Source organism: Columba livia, chromosome 15, assembly GCF_036013475.1.
Source record: "Columba livia isolate bColLiv1 breed racing homer chromosome 15, bColLiv1.pat.W.v2, whole genome shotgun sequence".
In the NCBI taxonomy this organism is placed as follows: domain Eukaryota; kingdom Metazoa; phylum Chordata; class Aves; order Columbiformes; family Columbidae; genus Columba; species Columba livia.
Window position 1 is genome coordinate 10,801,966 of NC_088616.1, and position 21,874 is coordinate 10,823,839.

General features: G+C 43.5%; 1 protein-coding gene across 18 annotated transcripts in view; it reads right to left on the reverse strand.

The window, feature by feature from the left end:
- TNRC6A (trinucleotide repeat containing adaptor 6A) overlaps positions 1-21,874 on the reverse strand; it is a 70,753-nt gene that overhangs the window by 9,808 nt on the left and 39,071 nt on the right. For 9 of the 18 annotated variants that reach the window (XM_065031142.1, XM_065031143.1, XM_065031135.1 and 6 more), the window contains 13 exons: positions 14,317-14,655; positions 10,236-10,283; positions 5,045-7,630; positions 4,086-4,250; positions 3,747-3,922; positions 3,357-3,437; positions 3,063-3,114; positions 1,894-2,036; positions 1,406-1,552; positions 1,094-1,231; positions 763-891; positions 575-652; positions 104-314 (listed from right to left, as the gene is read on the reverse strand). In XM_065031142.1, the coding sequence (XP_064887214.1) occupies positions 104-314; positions 575-652; positions 763-891; positions 1,094-1,231; positions 1,406-1,552; positions 1,894-2,036; positions 3,063-3,114; positions 3,357-3,437; positions 3,747-3,922; positions 4,086-4,250; positions 5,045-7,630; positions 10,236-10,283; positions 14,317-14,655 (4,293 nt within the window). Of the gene's footprint in view, positions 1-103; positions 315-574; positions 653-762; positions 892-1,093; positions 1,232-1,405; positions 1,553-1,893; positions 2,037-3,062; positions 3,115-3,356; positions 3,438-3,746; positions 3,923-4,085; positions 4,251-5,044; positions 7,631-10,235; positions 10,284-12,625; positions 12,727-14,316; positions 14,656-18,117; positions 19,986-21,874 lie in introns of those variants that run through there. The other 9 variants (XM_065031141.1, XM_065031149.1, XM_021291927.2 and 6 more) reach the window with 6 other exon arrangements.

Below are 21,874 nucleotides of genomic sequence, written 5' to 3' on the forward strand. Positions count from 1 at the left end.
TACAATCACTATTGTTTTCAGAGGAGGCAGGAGACATGAAAAGAAACGCAGTGTGTCACACAAGCACTCAGTGACTGTATGAAATGAGCACGGAGACACCCACCTATCGGGAAGCTGCTGAACGCGTTTATTGGTGATGGCCCTTTCTGCAGCTCAGGAGTAGCGTGGGGTATGACGTTCTCGAGGAAAGATTTCATGGAGGGTTGGTGGAGTGACTGCTGTTGAGAGGGTGGAGTTTGCTGCTTCATTAACAGGTTTGGATCAAGCTGACGGGACTGTTGCATCATCTGTTGCTGCATACTAAGAGATCGACCCTTAAAAAACCAGAGCAGTTACACTATAAATAAGCAAAAGCTTTTCCACATTTAAAGAAAGATAACGAAGCACATTTCTGGGTTCTACACAGCCGAGCACAGCAAAACCCCAGCATTAAGCTAAGTCACTCCGTTAAACTTGCCAAAACCCCATTCACTCTTGCACACTTCAATACAATTTGTAACAAGAAATGCGGCTCAGGAAGAAAATCAGTTTTTGAGGATAGTTTGAAAAGTTAATAATAAACATGTTTCTTTACCTGCTGCTCCTGCTGTTGACGACCACCAGAAGGCATGCTTCTTGGATTCTGCGCTTTTTGCTGCTGAGCCAACAACCGCTACGAGACAGTGTTTTGTGGTGGTTTTTTTTAAGAACAGTTTATAGCTGACGTAAGTCTCTACTTAGACTTTCAAACAGAACACAGGGTGACTGGCTTTGTTAGCTTACCTGTAACTGGGAGATCTGAGAAAGCTGGTTTAACTGGGACAGTTGATTCAACATGGCTACCTGTTGTGGGCCAAAAAGTGGGCTCAGGCCACCGTTGTTTGGTGCATACTTCAGTAATGATACTGGAACCTGCCAAATGGACCAGTGCGAAGAGTTAGACCAGATGCAGAATATCTTCACCTCCTGCTGACAGTTACCTTGTTTCTGAAACACTGACAGAGCCAAACATGCTTTCAAATATTTACAGAGTTAAGTATCAGCAACAACAAGAAGCAAAACGCAATTTTCTGAAGCAGTGTTCATACATAGAATGTTCTATATAGTCAATTACCTGAGGGGACAGTAATGGAGGAGGCACTTGAGCACGTGGATTAGGCTGAGATGAATTAAGAGGTTGTGCTGGAGGCTGCTGCATGCTCCTGGGCTGTGCTGCTATGTTACCAACACCAAACATACTGGGATTGCCATTCTGGGGAGAGGATGCACAGTTAGTGACAATGAACCTCTCGTGCTGCTTTTCCCACCCCCATAACATTTGAATTAGAAATTAAACACGTATCAAACACATCAGTAGCTAGGATGTTAAATCAAAAGGTATTAAATGCCGTCAAGTAACATGCCAAGGATATGCACACAGCCTTACCTGTCTAACAGAATTCAAGTTTTGCATACCCAGCCCTGCTAGGGAGCCAAGGGCTTGGTTAGGTAGTGCATTATTTGAAGGGGGAAGCTTCATGTTTTGATTGGACATAAACTGCATGTTTTGGGACTCGTCTGCTACAATGCCATCCTGATGGGACAGACAAACCGAGGCGCAACAACCAGTCAGCAAGCAAGCAGAGGGAGAAACCACGGCCGGGCACAGAAGGGAAGAGTCACAGGACAGTCCAGCACCAGCAGGAAACAGGCAGAAAACAAAAGAGATCAAGTTAGTTATTTGCAAACGGGCTGCAGAAAGTGCTACTATTATATATCAGTATGTTAAAAAGAACAAAGTATATCTTAGGGATTAACAAGAAAGCCCTAACTTTCCTCTCCACTCAACGCAGAAAGGTGAGGAGCAGATAGTAACTACTGAGAATGCAGAGTCAAGGGAGGTCAGAAGTGTCCACCACCAAGACTCCCACTGACCTTATCGAAGTAAGGACCGCGATCCATGGAAGACTCTTTGGAAATCTGAGGACGAGAACCGGGGCCTTTTCCAACCACACGATTGTAATCTCCAACCCCCAGGCCATGCTTATCCATCTCCATCCGCTTGTCTTGCAATAACCCTATGAGAGGCAAGAGATGCGACTACAACACTGCGGGGTGATTACCTTTTCCGAAACCAGTTCATGCTTAGGAAGGGCTGACCTAGTGCTGCTCTCGAGCCACATACTAACAAAAGAAAACATCCGTTTATAATATAAGAAAACATCAGTTCAGCTTTAAACTATCTGGGCTTTACTGAAAAGGGAAAGGAAACACTACAAATCGATGGCTACAGACAACTTAAAACTTGGAATCAGCCAAGTGTCACCAGATTTTGCTAAGCTTCACCAAATGTTATTCTCAGCTTTCCCTTAAAAACAAGAAAGTATAATTGTTTAAACTTGAGTTTCCAGTTGTGAATGCAACTCTTATTTTTAGCAGCAATAAGCATTGTCTTTGCTTTGAAGTAGTATCAAACTACAATAAAAACTGCAATGCTACAATTACTTCTAATTAAGTACCCTATCGTTATAATCTATTGTTATTAATGTATTCAAGAATTGTACTGTTTTTTATTAGCTAGAGGAATCACAAAACTCAACAGATTCAAATAAAGCTAAAACTGCTCACAAATAATTTTATACTCAGGTTTAAACATTTCTGAAATAATTGTTCAGTATTAATTCAGTTCTTAGAACTGAAAATGTGTTTCCAAGAATGAACCATGACAACCAAGTGTGGTATTGGGAACGTTTCTGTGTGTTTGGTGAAGGTATCCAGAAGGCAATCTAGACACTCACACTGCAGAAACCAACCCGCCCACCCTGCAAACATTCTGTCATGTCAGCTTAATACATGAGCTCTGCTTGATTTAGGGATAATATTACTAGAGCAACCAGACGATTCAGGTGTGTAGCGTTACTCACACGCACTATTTTTTCCCTCTACAAGGGTATTCCTTTTCTTTAGTGAAAAGTATATTTAACTATATATAGCTATAACTATATATATTATATACAGTTTTGAAAAAGTAATTTACAGAAGGAATTAAACTAAAAGACTGGAAAGGAAAGCAATAAAGCCCAGCTAGGTTCTCCTGTTCTTACCTCCAGACATGTCCATCTTATTGCTCTGTATGGTTTCTTCTGGTGATTCTCTCTGAAGTAATAAGTAATAAAATGAATCATCATTATTTAATACTAATATTTTTTAAAGTTAAACCAAAGAGATTCATATATACTATTTCAATTCAAGCTAATTCAATTCAAGGAAAAAAAATCAAGACACGTCAGATGCTGTTTTGAAGCATTTTCTTTTGCAGTTACTCCACTGAACAGCCCTGGTGTATTCTAACCAGCACTCCAAGGCAGTGGTAAAGCCAGGTGAAGGGAAATACTTACTGAGAAACTGAGATTCGTGAATTGCTTAATAAATGGATTGATCCACGTTTCGTCTTGCTTATTTCCACCTTTCATTATTCCCTTAAAAACAGAAAGGAATTCCTGTGAAACTCAGAAGATGTTTACCACCTACCGCTTAAATTACATCATAAAATGTTATGAATGAAGATTAAAGCTTAATGGTACTCGGTGCAGCAATCTGTTCTGACTTCGCTTTTAGAAGTGACAACAGTGCAAAATTCTTGACTCAACCTCCTCTGGGGATTATTTTACCAACCAGGAGAGCAGCAGCGCTCAGGAACCTCACTGCTTTTAAAAATTTTCTCCTCTCCATGGCCAAATTGCATTCTTAGGTTTGGGCCTGACATCCATCTCACAGGCCAGAATTACCTTTGTGGGCATTTTTTTCATATATGGTGGCCAATTCAAAGACGGGTTAGCTTCTTGTGAAGAACTGCTGTTCCACATTCCAATCTCTACATCCTCCTCTTCCTCCCAGCTGGTCTGACGACTGCCCGTCAGCTGCATATCATCTCCACACCAACTATCTTGCATAGATTTAGGCCCTGGGTGGGAAAAAAATCCAGCATGTTAAAATTTCAGTAGCAACTGATTGCTCTTAAGACACAAGTTAGCTTTACGTTAACTTCAAGATAAAAAAGACCTCAAAAAGTAAAGCTTCTGGAGCAGTATTTCACCGTCCTCCAAGCTGGCGCAGGACTCACTCACCGGGTTTACTTGGAGCCTGTTGCCCCAGAGCAGCGTTTCCCCAGCCAGAGGTGCTGGCGGCGTCGCCGATGGGCTCTCCCCAGCTGGTGCCGCTGTCCATGGGCTTTCCCCACGCAGAAGTCCCGTTATCTACAGTAGTGGCTGGAGCAGGAGGCTCTCCCCAACCTTTGTAGAGCAGTACAAGTTACTGGCACATTTTTAAACAGCATTTAAAAGGCTATCTATCTAAAGAGACTCAAGTGTTTGCCTTTCTAGACCCATAACATACAATAAAAAGCATATTAGTACACATTTACATTCTGTGTGAAAGTAATTATTACAACAGCAAGCTGTTCCATTGACACCCCTCACCTCAAGTTGCATATGTAAAGAATTACATTCTGATACCACCACAAATTTCTAAGATACCAAGTTCCTACAAGCTGCTCATTTAAGCTACTCCTCTTTGCAGCTGAAAAAGAGAGCACAAACAAACCACTTCCTGAACACCATGCGAGCTGCTCTGTGTCATTATTCAGGGCTCTCAAACTGCAAGATCAGAAAGCCTGATCCTGAGTCCGTATCAAACCATCACCCTCCACCTGCCCACAGCAGCCTAGCGCTGGTTTGGGAGGGCTCTCTGGCAACGTTAAGTTTTAATTGTTTTAGAACCTAATGATGAAAAATACTTTTGATCTTCAGATACTACTTGAAATAATTTCTCTGTGTTCCCACATCCCAGAATTCAAGTAGAGCTGTCTAGTCTTTATTACTCAAGCTATTCTGAACTGTAACAGATCTTTCAATCTGCATAAAAATATCAAGTATCTATGAGCACTGCTGTTACTTTTTTACAAATAAAACCAGTACTTCACTGGCACTTTCCCCTTTGAAACTAAATTACTGTTATATGAAGCAAGAACAAAATAACTGTTTTACAATTATCAGAAGATTCAAATTTGCATAAAAGCAAGTCTTACCAGAACCCGAACTGCTCTCCTTGCTAGACATGGCACTTGAAGACAGTAGCTGCTGATGTACCTGTGCTTGCTGGTCTGAACTGCTGCTACTGTTTGGGACATTTTTATTCCACATATTCACATTTTTGTAGTTGTATTTGCTTGGATCACCCCAAGCAGAAGTTCCATCATCAATTTCCATTTTCCGGCGGATGGATTCGGGGGACGGCTCCTCCCAGCCGGTGGGTTCCTCCTCCTTGGCTGGTGCTGGCATGGGCCCCCCCAGCCAGCCGGAGCCCGGGGCTTTGGTGCTGGCAGCCGGAGCTCCCCAGGAGCCAACGTCAGGTTTGTTCCATTCTGGAGAGTTGATTGGCTTGGACGAATCCCCCCAGCCCTGAGGCTGATTAGGTTTAGGAGGGTCTCCCCAGCCCTGGTTCTGATTAGACTTTGCAGGCTCATCCCATCCTGAAGAATTATTTGGGTTTGTATTATTACCTCCCCAAGTGACAGAATTTGATTTACCTGGCTCATTCCAACCAGATACTGATCTGTCACTGTCACTACCTCCCGAACTGGATTTCTTAGCCTCACCCCAATGGTTACTTCGTGAGTTTTCGCCCCAGCTATCACCGGCAGAAACTGCCCAACCCTGGCTGGCCTTTTGTCCGTCTCCCCATCCCTGTTTGATCTTCTGAGCGTCATTCCAAGACGACTTCTCCTCTTTGCCACTTCCCCATGATTGATTGCTCTTGACCATTACTGTAGCAGCAGAATCTTCCTCCCACCCCCCTTGGCTGTTTGACCCTTTGGAGTCTCCCCACCTTGTAGCAGACTTTGGATCTCCCCACCCTGATACAGATGAGGTATCGTTATTATTAGGGCTAGGTCTATCCACACACCCCCCTGAGCTGGAAGTCTGTGTCACAGAGCCCCCCCAGGCCTCTGTCCCATTGTCAGTTTTCCTTTCCCCCCTCGGTGACGTTTCGGTATCCCAGGCAGTGTTCTGTTTGATTGGAGTCTGTCCCCAACCAGAGTTGGAAAGGACACGTGGATCTAAGTCAGTTCTGTTCACTATGCTTTGGAGTAACGTATGCTGGTCAACTTTCCTTCTCTCCCGACTCTGTCCTTCTGTAGTTACTCTGTCTTCATGGCATCCAGTGCTCTCCGAACTACCTTCACTGTCCCCCGTACCTGTTTTGGCCCACGCGCTGCTCTGCTCAGTGACCTGAGAAGCAGCAGAACTCTGGCTGTTGAGCTCATCCTCCTCAGCAGATTTCCACCCATTTGTAAACTTCCTGCTGTTGCCATTCACACCTTCGCTGGAATGCTGATTAGGGGGCAGTTTACTCCATTCCCCGTTTGAAATGGTGGTACCAGCGTTCTGGGCAGGGTTGCCCCATCCTCTCCTGCTCCCACCAGCACTGGCCCCATTTCCAGCTCCCCAAGGCACGTTTGGGGAGCTGCCTGGCCCTGCCTCCCACACCCCTCCTCCTTTATTCCCGTTCATTGGAAAGGTAGTGCTGCCAGGCCCGCTCATGCCCGGCTGCATTAGAGTTGCATTCACAGTGTCACCATTAGCTTGGCTGTTTGGGCCTGAACATTTGTCTCCAGAGTAATTAGAACCATAGGCACCCCATGTAGTACCGTAAGAGCCACCATTTTTCGCCTCACCGTTGCTAAGATGAGAAATGGAAGTGCCATTTGTAACTGGAGAGGCCTGAATCTGAGAATGATTCATTGTGCTCACACGCCAGGCCCCATGCCCTGTATTATTAGGCAGTTCGTTAATCTGCACTGAACCAGCAGAGTTTGGTAAACTAGAGGTCATAAAGTTAGTAGTGTTATTTGGTCCATTCATTTCAGTGTTAAGGTTTTGAGGTTGCCCACTGAATGAAACCTTCCTTGTACCATTTACTTCAGAATCACAATTTTCCTGAAGGCTTCCCCAGGAACCATGGGCTGAACCACCCACTTTCGAGTTAATACTCTGGCTATTCGCTATCTGACCTATGGTACTGCACGGAATACTTGTGCCAGCGCTACCACCCACAGACCCTTTCAGGGCATGTCCATTGTTCTCCAGTACAGGCCAGGCACCATGGTTGCCATTCGAATTCAAAGTGCTTGGATTTAACCCTCCATTTGATGAAGAGTTTATGGTGCCCCAAGCATTCATTCTATTGTTGCTACTTTCAGATTTGCTGTCAGGAGCATCCACAGAAACTTGACATGTGCTTATTATGGTTCCATGGGATAAACCCCACGGCCCATTAATACTTCCATTGCCCACATTATTGCTGTTGCTACCAACCACAAACTTATTTTGAGAACCGTGTCCAATGCCGTTTCGAATGCCATCATTGTCACCACCTGTGCTCCCTGAAGCCATGATAACGAGGTTTCTCTCTGAGCCAGAGCTAGAGGCAGAGTCAGTGTCCATACATTCTGAAGTCAGCTCTGGGTCACTGCCCGTGATTGATGGCCATGCTTCTTTGTCAGAGCCGTCTACAATAACTTTGTCCCAGTTTGTGCTGGAGTCGCTATTTGAAGAGACTGGTCCCCAGTGGGAATTTTCATAATGGGATCCTAGAGCACTGTGGTTCAGATCTAAAGAGAAGAAGGAAAGTCCAAGAGCATTCTTATAAATTTAATATTATTATTTCATTAAACAGAAGAGGTAAAATAGTCTCAAGATACTAAGTTGAGGATTATTTTGCTTGTTTTAACACTAGGGTCACTGAAGATGCCAGAGAAAGCTTCTGAGTACAGATGTTGAGAACACGCGTCACCCATACCACTTACACCAGCACACACAGCCGCACTCACAACAGCATGAAGAACCACTCCTAGAGGTACACTTTTTAAAAATACTCTATAGCACCATATACAAAGTATTTTGTAAAAACATGCACATGAAAACCTAATATACTATATAAAATCAAAGACATTCCGAAAAGCAGAAATCTAACCACGATATTCAACCGATCTAGCAGTACCAATTGCTGTATGACAACAGCCAGAGAAATGTACACACCCACAAACCCATTAAAATACATGACATATGATTTCTAAGTACAAGCTATTTAAGACACTATGTTTTATACAACAACAATTGGATAAAAAACCCACACGACCAATGTGAAGTTCAGCTCCCGCAGAAGTACAGATTAAGCGCAGAAGCTGAACTGATAATTCTCATTTTCATTTATATGAGAACAACTGTTTCTTTTTCAATAAATAAGCTGATCATGTCTGGGAGTCAAGAAGCCGTACATCCTAATTCACTTATAAACATTTCATAGTTAAATACAGGCTCCGAGGAGTATTTGCTACAAAAGAAGTACTATCAATTTTCATCTCCTATGTCTGAAACCTCACTGCAGAGAACTCCCCCGCAACCGTTCCATCAAAACACAGCCAGACAGGTGCAACACAAGATGAGGCTGTGGAAGTGTGAAGCATGTGAAAAATAGTAATGAAGTTGGCAACAGAACACAAGTACAAAATGCCAGTGAAGTGTTTTAGCTCAGTATTTGCCTGAGCTGAAAGAATAACCACACTAGTATATGCTCGATGGCTGGATACACAGCAAACTGCACCGCTCCGCCCATTAAAACACATGGGGTTTCAACAAAAGAAAATGTTGACTTTTCTTTGTAACATTCCCTTTTTTTGCCTCTACTTTGAATACTCAAAATATATGTACCTAGAGAAAAGAGAACAGAGGTTTTATAGCTCCTGCTTACTCCTAGAGGATTTTACAGCACATTCCTTACATCAGACTGGAAGGTGCAGTCGCTTTGACCAAACACCTTCATGAAATAGTACCTGTTCGCTTTAACAGACTGAGCTAACAGTGACAAAACGCTACAATTACCAACACTTAGGAACTGATAAACAGCTGATATTTAAGTGACTGTGGATAGTTTAGTGAGTATTACACTGATGCACAACAAGTTCTGGTCTATTTTTAATCAATATCAGTTTTATTCAGGGTCCAGTGATAAAGAATCAAGCCAAACACCCTGCCTGAAGAGCAGCGGCTTGGAGCAGCCCAGAGCAGGATCAGCCACTGCAACGGGGGCACGGGGGGGAGCTGGAGAGAGCTGAAGGAACTGGGGTTCAATCAGAACCATGATGCGAGAAACAAGGATGAGGGAGCTGGAAAGAGCTGAAGGAATCGAGGTTCAGTCAGAACCACAACGCAAGAAAGAATTTGTAACGAGCAGACACACAAACAGCACATAATGGTTAATTTCCAGTTATCCAGGATTTTACTCGATTACATACAAAACTGCCCTGACTAACAATCTTTTTCCTGGACACAAAAGCATGTGAGTAATTTCCAGTATGAGCTGCTGTTCTGAAATATTCCCGTCTGCATCTCCACAACCCATGAACTTCTGAAAGTATAGAAATACTAAATACACAAGGTATGATCTCTGTTTTTTCATACCTGGCAGATACCACAAGAACACCCTCAACACTGAAAATGTACAGCTGACAAAATCCTACAAGTGGTTCACTGCAAAACCAGCCAGGAACAGCCTGCAGTGCTGCTCTTGGTTTTCTTCCCAAAACTATTTAGAAGCTGCAACTGAACTTTTGCTGCTTAAATCCCAAACAAAAAAACACTTACACAAACCTGAGTTTCTTACAATTCAGTAATCTGCGAGGATCTTTTCAGTAATTTAGAATTTAATAATCTAACGCTTTCTGGCTATGAGCTACCCCTGCAGGAAATGTTTGCAGGAACCTGTATGTATTGTCTACAGTAGTTTGTTTTAAAGAATCATCACATGGTTTAAATTAAATAGTAGGACTGAGAAGCATAAATGAAGAAATGCCTGAATCTTGACCCCCCATCTCCTTTTCCAGTTCCAGTACATACTGGTACCCACAGAACTGTCAACACTGTACCTGCCCAATTACTGTACCTTTGGTCCTTAGGAAAAAATGCTTCTTTTTTGGTATGAATTCTGATGCATTTTTGAAAATTAAAAACGTTTAACCAAATGCAATATGTAATGGCACAGAGCAAGTATACTTAAGTCATTCACACAGCACATGCTATTGAAGAACATAAGCCAAAGAATAAAACTATTAATTAAAAAAAAAAAAAAAAAAAAAAAAAATCAGACAAAGTTGCGTGAAACACATAACTACTACGAACACCCACAGTATGAACCAAGGTGAGATTTAAATAGCTAACCTGACTGGTTAGGGGAGTGGCTCACCAAGTCCCGAATGGGAGGCATGCCTACAAAAAAAAAAAAGCAAGAAAATTACAGAAGTGTTACTGCAGTAAAGTGGCCCCTTGAGAACAGTCCCCAGAGCGCCCGGGCAGCCCTGCTGGAAAGGGCTCCAGGAGCCGGCTGGAACCAGGGGGTGAGCGTGGGGTGAGCGTGGGGTGAGCAGCAGTTTTGAGCTGCCTCTCCCACGCCATGGGAACAGGCACAGACAGCAAATCCAGCTTGCACAGAGATTTATCAGCCATTTGGCTGCTTTTACTAAGCATTTCCAGTATTAGTTAGTTTTCATCCATTTGGCATTTAATTATCCAATTTAACACGTCCTTAATTTTAGAAGTTTGATTTATATAAAATAAGATGAAGACTTTCTAATAATGGAAATCAAAACCAGCTAAGTTTTGACTGTACTAACATAGAACTTCAGAGGTCAGCCCTGAAACTTAAACAAGTTCCTGTAACTCATCTGACTGGCACACTTTCTCCAGCTGAGAGTCATTCTTTTGCCAGGTGATTTAGCAAACAGAAATAATGAAGTATGGTCCAGCTCTGACTGAACCTCAGCATGCGATAACAAACTTCCACTGACAACTCTTGTATTGCTTCTGCCTCTTCAGCGTCCTATAGGCAGCACATGGAACCAAAGCGCAGGTTTCAAATTCACTCGTTTTACAGATGGAGACCATCGCTGTTACCTTTAAGGCCATGTTTCCTGAATAAAATCAACCGCTGCCCATCCTAGCTGCAAATCCCACCTGCTCACTCCTTCCCTTGCTCCTGTAATAACCAAGAAAAAACCCTGAAGGTACAGGAAGAGCCTTTTGTTTCCCCGAGGCTCCGGTTGTACCATGGTTTTGAGGATCAAGCCCCCGCACCAAAGGGGGAACCCTGGGCTGGGACTGATGGAGGAGTCCTCTCCTCACTGGCCACAGCTGGGAGCAGGTAGTGCTGGCAAATATTGCAGTTCACCATGTAAATTATTTCATTGTGGAATAAGCACCTGGCTATTCTGATGTGTTACAAAGCACAGGGGGAAACAAATGCACCAAGGCAGCACTCCACACATTCCTTTCACCTAAAGTTTAGACATGGCGGAAAATCTCAATAAAACAATTTAATTTGGTACGAAAATATTCTGATAAAGAGCTACTTATGTCGATTTCTTAAAATAACCAGCTTGGCACAAGACTCTCATCTGTTTCAGAAGTACTACATGGCGTGAGCTTCATTGATGTGTCTTTATTAAAAAGATATGCCAAATGTCCTAAAAACCAGCAGAAGAAAAACAACCCACAGGTCTACCCCTTCTTAATCTTCTAAAGAAAGTGGGTTAATTTTCAAAACAGAAGATGATTGTCCACACAAAACACAAGAGATTTTTTTTTCCCCCATTGATATAATTCAAAAATTCTCCAACAGGAGAGATTTTAAAAGTACTGTGGGCATGGCAATGAGAGGAAGACTTTAAATTCAGCAGCACTTGTGTTCCCTGGCTGTTCCAAAGCATCCAGCACCCAGCTGGACCGAGTCTTGAACTGGGACAGATCCTGCTCCAGGGAATGGCAGATACAGCAACTGCAGCTCTTCCCCATTCCAGCAATTTTGACTTCAACATTTCAAGCTCCAGTTTTTCTTTTAGCCCTAAAACACACACCAATCCCGATATCCATTAAATAACGCTTCTAAAAAAGAAGTCAAGTACTTAACAATTTTCAAAGATACTCTGTTAAGGTATAAAATTTGTTAACCCAAATGGCCAGTATAGGGACATTCTTTGATTAGGAAGGGATCTACAGGTAAGTCAAATGTACTGAGATTTTTAATTTCAGAGATAACGACAATGAGAGCGCCCAGAAGCTGCTCTTGGAGGCTACAAGGGGAGCTGGGGAGAGCAAGGCTGGGCCAGAAAACAGGACGATTTCCTTTCAGCTCCAAACAGCCATTAAGTCACTCATGTGCTCTGGACTGAGGTCACCTCCACATCACCTCCCTGGCAGTTCAGCACACAGGATCCTGAAACCAGGACAAAAATCTAGCACTGAGGTATTATTTTCCTTTATGTTATCATCTTACCCACATTTCTCAAAGAACGTGACAAACCATCCGAACAAGACGTTACTGTTGGTTATACTGGAGGGCAGATCTTTCCAGCGCACAGACTCAGGACCCTCTGGTCCAGCCCAACCAGTGACCTCGGCCAACACAGCCAACAGGGACCCCACAGGGCGCTACAGACAACACAACCATCTCCTGAAGAAGGAAGGAGCTTTGGCCAACCCTTCTCTCGCCTGAGGGCTCCCAGAACCGTTCAGTCCCCAGCTGGACACGTTGATACGTTATTCAGATAACTCACATATTATTCAAACCGCAGAACTGCTCCTGGTGAAGCTGTTGCCTCTGTAGTGGCAGCACCGCATGGGACACAGTGACGTGTCCCAGCTCCAGGACTGGCCACCCCAGCACAAAGTCGGGCAAAACTGGGAAGAACACAACACACAAATGGGAACCCAACCAACTCAATACAGGGCTAGCGTTCACAAAAACATTGGAAATGAAGGCCTGTATACTCAAAAAGTCCTCCAGGGACAATTAGGAGGTTTAATAGGTTATAGAAAGTAATATTTCTTAAACTAATTTACATGCAATTTTTCATTTAAATCACTACTTGCTACCACACAGCTTGACCAGTAAAGGGCATACGCTGGAGGAAAAGCTTCATCTTAGAAGCAAGAGGGTGTATGAAAGGTTAATCTAAACCTGACTATAGACAAGAAGAAAATTATACAGGTGAAGCAGAACAAACTAACAAGCCAAACCACGAACTACTTAAAAATCACTTCTTGGAATGGTTTAGGAGTTCCATCAGTATGTTACAAAAATAATACTGGAAAGTAATATCGGAAACATTCCTCCTGGGGCACACGGATGAACTGCTTCCAATGCTTTGATTGTTCACTTCCACCTTCAATACTGCTGCTTCAGGATTCAGTGACCGAGCAGCTCCAAATGGAACTAGAACTTGAAATATCAAGGCTACTTTCCAGAAATCTTTTTTTGTAACCGAAGGAGCTCAAAGTCACATCCTCTGTAGTGTATAAAACACTGATTTTGAGAAACTCTGGGAATTCAGTAAAGTTTCGGAAGAAACTATTTGTGGGAACAAGTTACACCCTCACTCCTATGTGCATGTCAAAAAATAAATACAAGTATAAAAATAAGAAAGTACTTGTCTGGTGTATTAAGTGTTAGCATGCACTAATCCTTTTGAAAATCTAGATCCCTATAAAAAAAAGTTACTTTTTTCCAACCAAAAAGAGACTGCTTATTGTCACCAAAATTTGCTGCGCTCCATGCTAGTGCAGTCACTGAATGCAAATGATGCACATGTAACACATAAGTTTACTGTTCTTAAAAGGGTACTTGAAGAGAATGTTAAAAAGCCATAATAATAAAGGGTAACTATATTCAGATAGTAATAGTGATAAAAGTAAAGTTTGATCTATTTTGTAGGACAACCAAACTTCAGGTAGATGAACAAAGAAAAACCTCTGACCTAACAAGAAAAAGCAACTCTGCTGTTCTAAACAAGTTGTACCCGATCTGTATCTCCAGATATGAAGAAAAAAACGAGTCTTTAGATGCTGTTCAGAAGGCTCTGGGAAGACCCTTCCCTGTGCGACCTATCAAAACCTGATGCAAAAAAGATGCTTTGTACCATGCCCATGCTCAGATCGTTATTTGGATAGGACAGGAAGTTCAGAACACAGGGGTCACACTGGCTTCGACACCCGTCCAGAAACAGACATTCTACTGGGCACCACTGGAACAATGAGCCATCAGGTGTCTAACACGTCAGCACAAAACTTGCACAACAGTGGCTGAAACCCTCCTGCAATGTTTAATATTAAGCTATGACACAGGAAAATATCTCATCGTGCTCCAGCTTACATTAAAAATTCAAATAATATTAGCTCAGATATTTCACTGATAATTGAATTTAAACGACTCCATTTTCATGAAAGAAAACAAGGTACCTCCCCTCACCTGGCTGTTTTTTGCTGCTGTTCGGCACTTCTCCGTTGGTCACGGGCTGTTTACTTGTGACAGTGCTGCCTCCCGACTGGCCGTTTAATACTTTAGGAGTCGATCCCAGGTTTGCAGCTATAAGCGGTAACTGCTGCCCTCGTTTCAGAAGCTGTTTCTGTTCCTGGTGTCGAAATCGCGGTGGTACTTCCCGAGGAGGGTATCGAGGCAAAGGCTGCTGCTGGGGGTTGGCTGGGGCCCGCTTGGCATTATTGGTGGTGCTGGTTCCGCTGGAAGTGCCGCTGGAGGGGCCGGGCTGGGGCTGGGACTGGCTGACACTGGCCTTGGCTTGTTCTGGCACTGCCCCCCCCAGAAAGAGAGAGTTGGACAAAGTTATTCAAAAGAACAGCAACTTGAAATACCGAAGACTGAGTCAATATTCTTTGATGTGCTTATATAGGATGTAATAGCAGCATTTGCTTCTGATTCAAGTTGTAACTCATTCCTCATTAAAAGCTCAATTATCTTGTAATCTCACAGCTTTAATGGCACAGGATCTGGAAGCAGAAATATGTCTTGCTATCACTCCTAACAAAGTTATCTCTATTAAAAGTATGCAACTACTAACAAGCTTCCTATAGCTTCTCCTGACAAATAAGCACTATGCCAGTTTATTTTGGCATTTAAACTTTATTTTAAAAAATACTGAAGTACTAACAAAAACACCACCACCAAAAAAAACTTACTCCAATGGGAAATTTAAGTTTTATGCATAAAGAAAATGTTATGGTCTTGCCCCAAAAGAATGAGAGGTGAACAGGAACACATTGTTAAGACTCGCCTGCTTTATCATCCTTAACATCCAAAGGAAAATATATCAATATCCTTAAGCCAATCTGTTGCCAGCAGGAATAGTTAATGACAGAAGTATCCCCATTCCCAGCTTGGCAGGACTGCGCTGGCATTGATCAAATGCCAAACGCGCAACTGCAGCTCCACGTTACCGCTCGGTCCTGGCAGTACGGCTACTCCAGGGCAAGATGAAGGTCAAATCATTTTCAGAAGTCAACTGTGAGTGAACACACCAAACTCAGATGCTGGATAAAGGGAAAAACCTGCAACTCCCTCAGCCCCCAGCTCCAGCCCAGGCCACCCCAGCGCAGAGCCGCAGGCCAGGGCTCAGGAGCAGAACTGGTGAACGGGCTGTCCTGGTGGGACGAGACCGTGAGCCCGAGGGTGCTCCCTGTGCTGCTGCTGCTACCCAAACATCACCACAGCTGCACTCCCAACCCCTTCTCTTACTCAGGTCTTCATGCACTTTTCCAGTGTCTTGGATGAGACCTCCATAAAGCCTATTTACATTTACCATGGAACTGGCTGAGACACCTCAAGACTCGCCTGGGAGCTCCTGCAGCACTGACTGTCCCCTCCGGTCAGGTCACCATCTCTGAAATGAGCAGTTTTAGAAGTTCCTGAAGGGAAACAGCATTCCTGTGCTCCCAGCAAGGGCACAGCTCAGTAATGCTCGGCTCTGGTTCTACACACCAGCCTTCAGTTCCTACACAACTGTATTTATTGGCAAGAACAGTTCTGCACATTAGGTAGCATCCAAACATCCACAGCCTGAGGGTCCAAGCAGCAGTGCCTTAAACCTCTTCCCTGCCCTGTTCCATTTCAGTTTCCAACGTGTCACCAGCAGGAATACTGGTCCTGCAGGACTGAAAATGTAGCTCTCTGGCATATTTATTTTTTGTTTTGTTTTGTTTAAAGACCATTTTACCATTCACTTTCAGGAACAGATAGATGTAATACAAAATAAAAATTAAATGAAAATAAACTCCTTAAAATTCTGTTTAAAGAATCTGTCAGTGCTGCTTATGACTGGTTTTTAAAATTTCTGTTATAATACACAGTTACATATTCTGAAAAACACAAACGTGAAGGCCTTTAGAACAAAATCTCCCCTAAAAATAAGCAACCGAGTTAGTTGTGTTTTAAAGGAATATTATATTTAGGCTACATAAGAAAAGTAGATAAACTTGGGGACCTGCTTGTTTCACAGGTGGCCAGATAGACATGTCTGACAGAAGGCTGGAGGGGAGAAGGATGAGGAGGAGGATGAGGAAGAGGAGGAGGCTGCAGCCTCGGCAGCTCCCCCAGCTCGGACCCCGCGCTCTCCATTTCACACCTGACTGCAGAGGGACAGAATTACAGAGAGGAATGGCCAGGGCATAAGGCAATTTAATGCATGGAGAAGAGGGAATAGACGGTGTTCAAAAGCTATTAGATAAATTGGCAAGTTGATAGAAAAATCACCAATGCCATATCAGATTCCATCAATTTAAGTTGATACCTATATCAAGAGAGTAGGTGATTCTGATTCCTTGCACAACATTTTGATGCATACAATGCAAAACCAAATTATGTTCAAAACTGAATTTCACAAATACGAAGTAGTCTTAAACAAACCTACTTACATTTATTCCTTTTAAAATTTTCCTGTTTTAAAAAGAATCAAAAAACCTGAAAATTACTAATCCTTGGGGGTGGCTGCTATTTTAGCAAGTAGCTAAGAATTTGTCAACATTTTAATGCGTTAGCACTTAACACATTTTTGTGGTCTAGAAACTGCAACAAGCTTTGAAAAAAAAAAAAGTCATCACATACCTCAATCTGGGTAACCTACTGCCCAAATGAGAACTTTTTGATCTATCCATGTGCCTCCTGCCTGACACGGATGCTTGTTCCCAGTTAAAGCGGTTGTGCCCACAGTGTGTGCTGCCAGCGCCACAGACACCAGCCCAGCAGCAGCAATGGCACCGCAGCCATGGCACCGCCTGGGGACACACACACACACACACATACACCCCCCAGCCTGCTGCACACCTATTGAACTGCTTGCTTTGTTTTTCCTGTCAGCTGAAGTGGAAAGCACACCTTGCTTGAAGAGCTTTTTAATCCAACACCCAGCACCCCATCACGTGCTCAAGGAGGTTCTGTTCGCCTCCACTACCGGTTCCATCCACACAACCGCCCCTCTCAGAGCAAGTACAAGCATTTCTATGACACTACACGGGACATCCAGAGTTGCAGTAGCATGTTTAGGACAGTACCACAATGCGGCTAAACTAACGCTTTACTTTCCTAATTAAAGATACTTCAAGAGAAAGTGCATATTGTAACAGAACCCAATGGAACCACTTCCAGCTTTAAAGAATGCAACTAATAAACCAGGTGTGCCTGCCAAGCCAGCCCCAAAGCTACAGCATGAACAAGACTTCATCAACAGTTTAAGGAAATTACATTTTTCATGTATTCTATGCATTTATTTCCTTGGCAAAGATGGTAATTCTTTCCACTGTGCTCAGAAAACTACACAGAAATCTCACCAGACAATACAGTTCTATTAGAGAACATGCAGCTGACATTCGTACATTAATTTCAAACTGACATTAATGAGCAGTGCAGAGGAATTCCTTTGCCTTCGCTGCCCTAAGTACCACCAACCAAGTTTTAAGCTACACAGTTTATCCTGTCCAACATTTTCTGGCCCACAACTTCTCAGAAGAATAAATAATACATTAATATGCCAATATGGCTACTATAACTTCTAACAGCCCTTAATCATTATCTTAATATTTGTGTTTGTTACAAACAAGTTGCTTGTTTAATATAAGTTTGTTCTGCACAGCAATATTTGATTTGGAATCATATTAAGGCAGAAAGAGAATATTAACAGACTTACAGTTACTTTACTTGACTAGTACTAGCAAGTTTACAGAAACGAATACTAAAAATGTCAGATTTTAATGAAGAACAAACCTGCTGCAAACCCACAAAGCAGGGGACGGTGCAGTTAAGAGTTTGCAGAGAGATTCCAGAGACAGACGCTTCCAACTGGTGTTGCTGTCCCAGGCTGCAGATTGCACTAGAAAATGGAGGAGCAGCATGGTGTCATTTTACTGCTCCGGAGCTCCCGGAGCGGGGCCGGGGACGCAACTCCCCCGCCAGGAAAAAATGGCAGCTGCTTCAGTAACTTTAATGCAGATGGAAAACAGTTTCGCACTCGCCCAAAAATCAGCGTCCCAAGATGAAATGGTCTAGTAAAGCACACAAAGAGCAGCCCCGGGCTGGCATGGCAGCGTTTCCTCGGCTGCTGCTGGAGCCACCTCTTCCAAGGGGTGGGGGTCTCTCCTGACCCCCCAGCTGGCAGGGCTGGACGCTGCAGGGCGGGCAGAGCAGCCTGGCGTTCGGCTGACACACGTAAGATGTAGTGCTAGAATTTTCGTGGTGGAAAAATGGCCGCAGCTGTAAGCTCAGCGAGCTGATCTGGAAAATATCTAACTGTTTGCCAATTCATTAACCCCTGCCGATCCGCACAAAGGTGAGCTGTGTGCCATTCCTACGGGTGATTCTAACAGCAAGCATTTCTTGTTCTGGTCACTTTTGCTATTTGTTTTTAAGATTTAAAAAGTAACATAAGTTTTTTTCTCATCAGGAAAAGCACAGTTAGGCCAGTGAAAAGAAAATAAAACAAACAAACCCAAACAACAAAACTCAGAAGAGTTAGTGTAGCGCGTTCAGGCAATTTCACTTCTCAGAGAAGAAAATGAATAAGAAGTTTCCAAGGTGGGAAATATGAGTCAAAGATTTCAATTCCACACCCAGCTATTTTTAAAGCACTTTCCGCTTCAGTGGCTGATTCAAAGTGGAGTCTGTTCAGCAGCAGAAGTCGCACTTTGTGCCTCCTGCGCCGCGGGAGCTCAGAGCAGAGCCCGGCACACAAGTTCAGCCCCAAAGCACAAACCGCTCCTAGTAACTGCCCAGGACCCCGCTGCACCCCCAGCTGTGTGAAGGCCTCCTGGGGGGTCACGGACCTACACTACAGTGTGCGAAAAGACACTTCATCTCCTGAGGAAATCCCACCCTGCAGAGCACCCCACGGTTACTGGAGTGAGCGCACACTGCAAAACTCAAACATTCTTCTGAAATAGCGTTTACTTTAGCACTTGGCTTATCATCAGCTACTCCTGGCGGCAGCACAGCCTGCAGAGTCCTGTTCTAGGAGAAACTCAGGGTAAACGGATTGATTTGTCTGTCTTTAATAGCACTGGCTCTAACCACAGCAAAAATACATATTTTGCCAAGCCAGAAGGAATACCACAACAACTGACAATTCTACAGTATTCTCAACAAATAAGGACTTTCAAATGATACTTATTTTTTTTCCTAAAATCCCTGGTACAAGAGCGCTTGGCAGGCTCTTGTGGATGTACACATCAGTGCTGGGAGCTGCTGTGCTGAGAAACCTCCTCTCAGCAACTAAATAATACATTCATCTCCAACTCCTAAGAACTGCCTCTTCCCTCTTCCAATAAAACCAGATGTATAAAACTAGACAGGTTAGGATATTTGAAATTCACAGGAATGATGCACATGCATTTTTAATGACAATACTACAGTATCAAAATGCTACTCGAACCAGAAGCATTTATATCAGCATCATCTTCATTACTTCCATTCCCAACCCTGAATAAGAGAAAAAAATCAGCACTATTAACTTCCTCGGCAGGTAATTTCATAATTTTGCATGTACACTGGTAGCTACTCCAGCTGGTACAACAGCAACTTCTGCCTTTGCTAAAACAACATTTTGGAGCCAACCTAACTATGCTTAAAACCGAAAAATAACCTCTCTACCCACCCCCACCACTTAACCAGCTACTTTTCTGAAAGAAGGAACATAATTCTGAATTATTTAGAGATCCTATACTATTGTATTTTATCTTCAGCTCACGCACAGAATAAATTATTTAAGACGTTAACGTGATGGAAACTTGGAAACTAATGAAACATTAATTTGCTTCCTGAACACAAGCAGGCAAAACTGTTGAAACAATGAAATCGCTACATGCAACATAAGCAGCGAATTTTGTTCCTATAGAAACTGCTACAAAAAGTTTTGTATCCAAATGTCTGTTCTTCAGAAGGATCGTCAGCTTGCGTTCCTCTGACAACTCTCTAAATTCCTGCTCAACCTCCTGAAATACCCTTTCAATAATAACATAACATTGCAGCTGGAACTTAATACTTCCATCAGTAAACATCAGGCCTCCAAGGAGAAAATGAAAAGAAAAAAAAAAATAAAAGGAAATATTTACTTTGTCCTTCAAAACAAGGCATTGCTTTCCCTGTGAAGATGCCCATCAGGTAGCTGGAGCAGCACAACTGCTGCCCTCCCATCCTCAGGCTATTTTTAGCCATTTGCTTCTGCAGCCCCAGCCCTGATGTGACGCACGGATGCCAGCGCAGCACAGAACACGGGTCAGGCCTTCCTTCAAAATGGACGTTATTATTTACAGCAAAGTACTAGCTCATTTTCCTTCTTCACTACCTTTTCAGATATATTATGTTACTTCAGAATAAAACCAGACACTTCCTCACGTCTCTAAATCTGTTATATTACCTTAGAAGCCTTATGGCAGGAATATATGGAAAAAAACAAATGCTCAGCCTGCGCTTCAAATACAATTCCATGCACTGCCTGAAAAAGGGTCCTTTAGATAACAAACGCAGAATCTTTATTAATTATAATACCCATCCAGCAGTTTAATGAAGTATTCAGTCCTGTGCCTACAGACAACCACCGAACTCCCACTGACTGCAGTAAGCAGAGCAGGGTTGGGGGGGCCAGGAGCTCCAGCCAGCCCAGAGAACCCCCCAGGGCAGCACAGACAGAACTCGAGCTGCTGGCCCTACCACTGTCACTGTCACTGCTGCTGGCCCTGCCAGCACCTACAGAACAGGGCACTGTCACTGCCACCGTGGCTGTCCCCAAGCCCCGGCTGCTCCCCCAGCCTCACCGCAGCCCCAGGCACAGAGGCAGAGGGGCCGGGTCCCTGTCCTCCACGCAGCTCCCTTGCACACTGCAAACCTGCTGCCCCTGCTCCATCCATGGCTTGTTTTCTCCATTCAAATACACACAGTACACACGGCACTCCAAGAAACTAGACATAAATATGTCTCCTGATACCTGGCACCGCAGCCCTTGGCAGGAGAACCGGCCTCCTCCATTTCCACCACACGCCAACCATGATGAACCTTGCAACGCGCCTCCAGCCATGGGCACTTCCAATGGTCTCTTTGCTTCTTCCCCAGCACAGTTCATCCTCCACCATCTTACTGCCTTCATGCCAGAACAGCACTTCAAACACTTGATTTTCCACCAGTAACTGCGTCTCTGCCAAGCAGGGCTTCCTAGCTCCTGCTCCTACCACTGCACAAGTACCAAATTAAACCAAATGTCCCCCAAACCCAGAGATCCAGCAAGCACTACACATGATAACTTATGCAATTATTATCCACTTCCCAATCAGCAAGTTACAAACTAGAATTAAAAAGTAAGTGAAAAGAATCTTTTTTCCCCTTTATAGAAGCCAGTATAAACCCCACAAACATTCCAAATAACTGCAGCATTCCCAGCCTGCCACCAAACAGTGAAATTACAGCTTTCACATACTGTCAATTTGATCATCATCTTGTGAGGAGAAACCCTCCACATCCAATAGCAGATAAAGCC